Raw genomic sequence first — 8,536 nt, forward strand, 5'->3', positions numbered from 1 at the left:
GGGGAGAGACATGGCAATCGTTGGCATTCCCTCGTACAGGCGCGAAGCACTGGGTTTCAATTTTCCCCACTCTACTCATGAAAACCACCAAGCCCCTCTGAGGGAGTTCTATTATTGTTGTTGTTGATATGATTATTATATTTCACAGCTTTGCGAATGCAGTTTAGAGAGTAATCAGGGAGCCATCCTCTGCAAACAATCCCTTCCGAGCAGGCAGGAGGCCAGGTTCCCCAGAACACAGCCTTTGAGTCCTTCCTACTGCTCTGCAAGGCTCCACCTCCAGGAAGCCTCCAAGTCAAGCTTTCTTCTTTTCCTCCAGTCCCCACTGACTTCGTTCAGCAGCAGGTCCTAGAGCTAAGGCTGTCAGCTTGGCTAACTGGGGTGCTGAAAGATGGGGAGAGGGGTGCTATCCAAGAACATCAACATCTCCCTCAGGAGAGCATGAGCTCACAGGGCGATGAGAAGGACTTTGTTTTGGTTTTGTTTGCTAGGGGGCTGGCAACACTCAGAGATGCTCAGGGCTCACTCCTGGCTCTGCACTCAGGGGATCCCTCCTGGCGGGGTTCGAGGACCAGATGGGGATGCAACCTGGTAAGCCAGATGCAAAGGCAAGTGGGACAGGATCACCCCAAGCGAAGGTGCTCAAATGCCCTTCCCTCCGTGCTGAGTTCCACTAGGCAGGTCGCCTCTCCCTCCCCGTTGCCTGGCGGGGGCTCCCCGAGCTTAGGAGAGGAGGGAGGGAGCGGGGGTGGGGGAGCGACAGCCCAAGGGAAGGGCGCACCCGCGGGGTCCATAAGCGCTTCCGGGAACCTCCTTTTCCCCACTGCGCCCCAATCCGCACCCGAACCAGGACGCGGTACCGGGAGCCGTGGCTGCGCTGAAGCCACCAGAACCAGCCGGGAGGTCCGGGCGGAGAGGTCGGACAAGAGCAGAGCCGTGAGAAACGCTGGCGAGACAGGGGTTGGCCCCACGCGCCTGCCGCGCCGCGCTTGGGTGGCTGCGCGACTTCCCTGCGGGGCCAACGGGCGGGGCTGGAGGCGGCTCTGGGCTCCAGGTTCGGTGAGGGAGCGCAGCCCTGCGGGCCGCAGGAGCCCGAGAAGGACCGCACCAACTCAGCCCAAAGTCCTCGGGAACTGGGCTGACGCGCCGGTTTCCTGGGTCCCGGAGGCGTCTCCACCGCTCTGCGAGGCAGCGCCTTCCTGGGTACCACCGCGGGACCCCCTGACGCAAGGGTAGCGTCAACCGAGATTCTCCCCGGGACACCTTTGCAGCTGCGAGCCACCCCACCACCACCACGCCGCTGCTTTGGGGACGCAGCGCGCAGAGGGGACCATGGAGAACCGGTCCCAGCACCCTGAGCGCGCCAACGCTTCGGCTCTAGGCGTCATGCCCCGTCCTCCCGTGGCGATCCAGGCGGCCACCTTGATCCTGGTGCCCCTCGTGTGCGCCGTGGGTGTGGTGGGCAACGCCATGGTGGTCCTGGTGGTGATCCGAAGCCGCCACATGGTCACATCCACCAACTGTTACCTGGTGAGTCTGGCCGCCGCAGACCTGCTGGTGTTGCTGGCGGCGGGGGTGCCCACCGCTGCCGAGGCGGCGTCTGCCCGGGTCTGGGTGTTCGGCCACGCCGGGTGCCTGGGCATCACCTACCTGCAGTACGTGGGCATCAACGCGTCCACGGGCTCCATCACCGCGTTCACCGTGGAGCGCTACCTGGCCATCTGCCGCCCGCTGCGCGCCCAGACGTTGTGCACGGTGGCGCGCGCCAGGCGCATCTCGGCGCTGCTGTGGACGGGCACCGGCGCCTACTGTGTGCTCTGGCTCTTCCTGGTGGACACGCGCGAGACGGTCTACGCCGACGGCGTTCAGGTGCAGTGCGGCTACCGCGTGTCGCGCTCGCTCTACCTGCCCGTCTACTTTCTAGACTTCGCGCTCTTCTATGCGCTGCCCCTGGGCCTCGCCACTGTCTTGTACGCGCTCATAGCGCGCGTCCTCTGCGTGGAGCCGCTGCCTCCGGGCGGCCCGGGACGCTGCGGCTCAGTGCACCGGGGCGGCTCCGCCCGCCAAGCGCGCTTCTCCCCCAGGAGTGCAAAAGGCACCTTTAACTCACGGAGGCAGGTAAGCACCCAGTCCTCAAGGGAACCCCAGTACCCCAGTGCTGAACCAACAAGTGAGTATGGTGGAAGCTGGCCGCCCTTGGGCTCAATTCCTAGTGCCACTTACCAGACTAGTTTGGGGAGACATCCCCGAACCTCAGTTTCCCCTTCTGTAATAATATCACATTGGTGGGACCCAGGAAAAGAGATTTACCTTGCAAAGTCTTAAACCCACTGTGTACCAACAATTGTTCCATTTCTGTTGGTCATTCTTAAGCTTCTGCAATGAGTAGTGGCACCATATTTTGATTCTCTTTCTTTTTATCCCATGTTCCCCCAGTACAGAAAAAGAACCCAGTGCTGAGGTGGGCGGGGGGTGAGTTTGCTGTGCTCCTGTCTCTGTATGGTGGGTGAGAAGAACACAGCCTGGTCACATCCACCAACTGTTACTTGGTGGGCACCAGGAGACCATGATTCTCTTCTTTTACTGATGGGTACAACTACGGTCCAGAAAGGGAAGTGACACCCCATGGCCTCCCCACGGCCTCCCCAAAGCTTCCCCACTTGACCCCAAAGCTGCCTCTTTAGACCCAGAGAGCCAGGATGTTCCCCCACCACCACCCTGGGGCAGGGGGTGGCTGGAGGCCAGGTAGAAAGAGAGCCAGCATTTATTGAGCACTTACTATGTGCCTGGGTTGGTGATCTTCCCTAGAATTGTTTGAGTTTTGGGAGCTTGGAAGCGGTAGAAGGGACAGGGGTGAGGAGGTGACTTGGGAACAGCTGGTGAAGGAGTCTGAGCCTGTGTCTTCCCCCCTCCTCCAGGGTGGATCCAAGGATAGTCCAGGGGCGGGGGTAGTTCTGGAGGTCCAGATGGTCTTCACCCTCAGTCTTCCTTGGGGGGAAGTAAAGTGGACAATCCTTTCTGTTAAGTCCTCCCTGGAGGGGAGATGGCCCTGAAGGCCAGTGCCCAGGGGCCCTAAACGGGAGAGCAGTTATGTTTGGATGGGAAGCTCATCTCCTCTGCTCGGCACCCTCTGACCGTCTCGGGGTCAGCAGACTGGACTGTGCCAGGCCTGTGTGAGCAACTGGGACCCTCCCAGGTCAATGCCACCAGCAGCATCTGAAGTTGCCATGGAGCAAGGTCGGCCTGGCTGCCCTCCCCAGGGTGAGGGACGCTCTTGCCATGGGCAGCCCCCCAGTGGCATTTTCATTTGGGAATTTAGAGATGATGCCCCGTTTCTGAACTCCCTCCCCCCAGGAGGCTTATTCCATCTTTGCTCTGAGGGGTCTGTTGGTCCAAATCCACAGAGGTGTGTGTGTGGGGGGAGGGCAGGTTAAACAGGAGGAAAAGAGGGGCAGGAGGGGGGACAGGCAGGAGGGAGCTGAGAAAATGTGCCAGCACGAGTGTGAGGCTGGGGATGTGGGTGGTGAGGGGTGTGGGGTTGGAGGCTAGACCACAAGATTTTTTTTTTGTTAGTGTTTTGAGGCCACACCTGGAGATACTCCAGGGTTACTCCTGGCTTTGCCTGACAGTTGCTCGTGGAACCATATGGGATGGTGGGATGGAACTCGGGTCACTGCCTGCAAGGCAAACGCCCTCCCCGCTGTACTATCACTCCAGGCTCTAGACCACCAGACTCTGAGCACTGTCCAGATCAAACCCCTACCCCTCCTGGGGTGGGGAGGAAGCTGGTGGTGTCCGAGGTTCCCATAGCAACAGGCAGGGAACGGTTCTGGGGCACGCTTCCGCCTTCCTTACTAGAGACGACTGCCCCAGCTCTCACATCATTGTGACAGAGGAGGAGAGAAGCCTGGTGGGCACTCACTGGCCTCCTCTAGCTGGCGGTGGCCGCGGGCAGGCCCCGATACCCAGCAAATCCACCAGGCGCAGCTCCAGAGCCGCTGTTCTCCAGCTAGGGATGGAGTTAGAGGGACGAGCTGTGAGCATGGAGGGCATCTCATGAGCACTGCGGGCGGGAGTCCCGGGGCTCTCGCTGACTCCTCCTGTGAGCTGGCAGGGAGCCGGGTGCCCTGCCTGGGGACATGTGCATTGGACTGTCCCTCTGCTGCCCGCAGGTCACCAAGATGCTGGCGGTGGTGGTGGTCCTCTTCGCTGTGCTGTGGCTGCCCTACCGCGCGCTGGTGGTGGTGAACTCCTTCCTGAACCCGCCCTACCTCCACAGCGGCTTCCTGCTCTTCTGCCGGCTCTGCATCTACCTGAACAGCGCCCTCAACCCCATCATCTACGCCCTCATGTCCCAGCGCTTCCGGGAAGCCTTCCGGGGGCTGCTTCCCCGTTGGCGGGCTCAGCCGAAGCTCCCGCCGCAAGAGGGCGCCCCGGTTTCCTACAGCATCATCCACGACAGTTCCCAGCACAGGGTGGACTCTTGGCAGGGAGGAGAGAGCACGGTGTCCAGACAGGGGCTGGGTGTGGGGGGCTCCCTAGCGTCTTAGGATGAGGCCCGCTGCTTATCCCTCCTGAGTCGTCCGTGTACCCAGGCGTGCAGGAGGAAGGTCCAGGTCTGCTCCGTGCGGGTGCTCAGTTTGTGCACTGCACAACCCCGGGGTCATTTCTCCATTCCACCACAGCTTAAATGTTTATTTAGTCAACCATAACGGCAGCCCCCCCCCCAGGTTCCTAGCCAGACAGAGCTGGGGGCACCTTTCTCATCACCCCCCAGCAGCACCACAGCAGCCTGGGAGGGGAACCTTTCTAAAGATTGTTTGGGAGGGGGGGAAATGAAGTCTCCAGGCATCTCCTGGACATCCCTGAGTTCCCTTCTGCAAGAATTTAGGGGACCCTTTGCCAGGACAAACACCCAACTCGATCCAACCCCTCTGAAACATGAGTTGCCTCAGTGCTCAGTGCTCAGAGCCAATGATCAAGCCCCCCAACCGTACCCCAGAACTGGCTATGGAGGTACAGAGGATAGTAAAAATGGTGACGGGGGTCACTCTCCCTGCCTGGAGCACAGAGGGGAAAGCCCTGTCCAAAGCACGTCGTTTGAAAGCAGCACCTTAAGGAAATTTAAAGCTCATAAGGACCGGAGAGATAGCACACTGGGGAGGGCATTTGTCTTGCACACAGCCAACCTGGGTTTGATCCCTGGCATCCCATATGGTTCCCTGTGTGCTAAACAGGAGTGATCCCTGAGCATCGAGCCAGGAGTAGCCCCAGAGCATTGCCAGATGTGGCCCCTAAACCAACCAACCAACCAACCAAACAAACAAAAATGCTTAAAGCTCTAAGATGCCAAGTTTTTATTTATTAATTAATTTATTTATTTTTATTTTGATGAATCACCGTGGGGCTAGAGCGATAGCACAGCAGTAGGGCGTTTGCCTTGCACGCGGCCGACATGGTCGACCCAAGTTCGATTCCTCCGCCCCTCTCGGAGAGCCCGGCAAGCTACCGAGAGTATCTTGCCCGCACGGCAAAGCCTGGCAAGCTCCCCGTGATGTATTCGATATGCCGAACACAGTAACAAAAAGGCTCATGATGGAGACGTTACTGGACCCGCTTGAGCAAATTGATGAACAGTGGGAGGACAGTGACAGTGACAGAATCACCGTGAGATACAGTTACAGGTTTACAAACTTTTGTGATTACATTTCAGTCAAACAATGTGGTGGAGTACCCATCCCTCCACCAGAGCCCGTTCTCAACCACTAATGTTCCCAGTGTCCCTCCTGTCGCCCCCACCTGTTCCCAACCCCTGCCTCTGTGTCAGATATATTCCCTCTTATTCTCTCTCTCTCCTTTTGGGTGTTATGGTTTGCAATATAGGCACTAAGCAGCCATCACGTTTGGTCCATAGTCTACTTTCAGCACGCATCTCCCATCCCGAGCGAGTCCTTCAATCATCATGTACGTGGCGGTCCCTTCTCCATCCCAGCTGCCTTTTTCCCTAGCACATGAGATTGGCTTCCAAACCATGGAGCGAACCTCCTGACCCCTATCTCTACTGTCCTTAGATGTTAGTCACCTATTAAGTTACTTTATATTACACAAATGGGTGCAGTCATTCTACGTTTAAGATGCCAAGTTTTTATTTTTTTATTTTTTAATTTTTATTAGTGAAACTCCATGAGGTACAGTTGTAGACTTACAAATGTTTGTGCTTGGGTTTCAGTTATACAATGATCGAGTACCCATCCCTCCACCACTGCCCATTCTCCACCACCACGGGTCCCAGCATCCCTCCCACCCCCCATCCCCCCCATCCACCCTGCCTCTGTGGCAGGGCATTCCCTTTTGTTCTCTCTCTCCTTTTGGGTCCTGTGGTTTGCAAAAGAGGAATTGAGCGGCAATCATGTTCAGTTATAGTCTACTTTCAGCACACATCTCCCATCCTGGGTGGATCTTCCCAACACCCTTTATTTGGTGCTCCCTTCTCTACCTGAGCTAAGATGCCAAGTTTTTTAGACCATGATGAGAAGCTGTGTGTGTGGGTTGGCATGGAGGGGGTTTTGATGTGGTAACAAATGACACCCCCACATCAGTGAGTCAACACACCGTCTGATTCCTTTCTCATACAAAGTCAGCTCCCTTCCATTTTGGGGGACACCTGGATCCTGGTCACTTTGATCAGGTGGCATCACCTGTGCCGTCATTGTGTGCTCCCCTGATTCCCACTGCAGGGGAGGCTCTGAAGACTGGCCACTGAAGACATCAGTCAGGAAACAGTTCCAGCTCACTGCCAGTAATGCGACTGTCTGATGGTGAGGTAGTACAGGACTTGGTGACCCCCAGGCAAGAGAGAGAACCGAACCCAGGGGGCACAGAATTCTCTACCAGGCAGGGTGAATGTGTGGGCTCCCGCCTCTGCCCGCGGGCAGGGCTGCACCCGGCCCCCTCAGCCCACTCCCCCCATCTTGACATCTGGGTCTAATCTTAGAAAGCCGCACAAAGGATTTCTCCCCTTCTTGAAACACACTTAACGCACGCGGCACTCACCTAAGGAAAGTGGGAGTTGTCCAGTGAAGCTTTGTGCAGAATCTCAGAGTATGAGAGCATTTGGCCCTGCTGTCAGCGTCCAGCTGTGCTCAGGAGCTGCTTTGATCCCCAAGAAGACAGCGGGAGAGATGTTCAGGGGAAGCCGATCGAATGAGCAGACAGACTGGGGAGTCTAAGACCCGGGCATCCTGTCTGCCCCGCCACCAACACACACTGTGGTCCTGGACCCATCATTCAAGCGCTTCTGGGCTTGTTTCCTCATCCGGGGGTGGAGAATTAGAGGCGTTTGTCCAGCCTGAATGTTGTTCGGCCCAAACTATGGGGAAACTGTCATTTTCCTGCAAGTCGCAAAGATGCAGGTGCTGAGACCCCCACCCCCACCCCTGCGAACTCCATGGTGTCGCCCTGGTCGGGAGTGTCCAGACTTTCCCAGGTTTCTCTTCACCTGATGCCTCTTGTCCTCCATGTGGCTGTGGTCATCAGCTTTCTTGAGGCCCCTTTCCCTTGGTTCTGGGAGAGCCGTGTGGTTGGCCCGCTGTGGATGCCTGTGTTTATTCACCATCCCATGCCTCCATGAAGAGGCTGAACCCAGAGCCCAGTGCTCGGGATGGAGCGGGAGAGACGGTCCTTCATCTCCTCCCGGGCTCAATGAGGTCAAGTACTGCCTCTGCCGCGTCATGGCCGCGGGTGGGCCCTTGCTCCCTTAGATGTAGGACTCAGGTATTCCTGGAGTGATGGAGAGACACCAGCCTCTAACCCCTCAATGTGTAGGGTAGGGTGCAGAGGCCAGAGGCCCTCCAGAAGTTTCTGCAAACCCTTTGGAATCCGTCAGTACCCTCCACCCCATGGCTGATGCCTAGGCTCCAACTTCCTTTTCCTCGGGGGAGGGGGGGGCGGTGGGGGCAGAGACCTCGCTGGGATTCAAGGCCAGCGAGAAGTTTCCAAAGCTGCCTCTTCCTTCCTTCTCCATCTTTCCATCCTTTACAAAGGGGGTGAGCCCTTTGGAGAGCTCAGCAAGCTACCAAGAGTATCTCGCCCGCACAGCAAAGCCTGGCAAGCTCCCCGTGACGTATTCGATATGCCAAACACAGTCACAACAAAGTCTCCAATGGAGACGTTACTGGGCCCACTCGAGCAAATCGATGAACAACGGGAGGACAGTGCTACAGGGCTACAAAAGGAGTGATGACAACTGGGCAGGGGACAGTGAAGGACAGTGAGGGACAGGACTGCAGTGAGCGCCCTCCTGGTGAGAATCAGGCCAAGTCGGAGCCAGGGGCTTGGCCAGGACCCCCGGGACCCTTCCCCAGGCCATCTGCCCTCCCTTTCAGAGTATTTCCGTGCTCCAGTCTGCCACCCCACAGGGGACACTGCCCTGCAGGTGACTCAGATGCCCTGCTCACTTCCTCTCTCCATCCCTGCCAACAGCCTCCCACAGGGCCCAGCAGGCAACCAGGACTGCAGCGGGGCCTCCTCCAAGCCC

General features: G+C 57.7%; 1 protein-coding gene across 1 annotated transcript in view; it reads left to right on the forward strand.

Annotated features, from left to right (window-relative positions):
* Nucleotides 1-1,329: 1,329 nt before the first annotated feature.
* Nucleotides 1,330-8,536, forward strand: part of LOC130017707 (thyrotropin-releasing hormone receptor-like) — a 16,400-nt gene continuing 9,193 nt past the window's right edge. The window contains exons 1-2 of the mRNA XM_056108458.1: nucleotides 1,330-2,118; nucleotides 4,173-4,461. Coding sequence (XP_055964433.1) covers nucleotides 1,333-2,118; nucleotides 4,173-4,461 — 1,075 coding nt within the window. The 5' untranslated portion in view covers nucleotides 1,330-1,332. The remainder of the gene's footprint in view (nucleotides 2,119-4,172; nucleotides 4,462-8,536) is intronic.

Source organism: Sorex fumeus, unplaced genomic scaffold (assembly GCF_029834395.1).
Source record: "Sorex fumeus unplaced genomic scaffold, SorFum_2.1 ptg000213l, whole genome shotgun sequence".
Classification (NCBI taxonomy): domain Eukaryota; kingdom Metazoa; phylum Chordata; class Mammalia; order Eulipotyphla; family Soricidae; genus Sorex; species Sorex fumeus.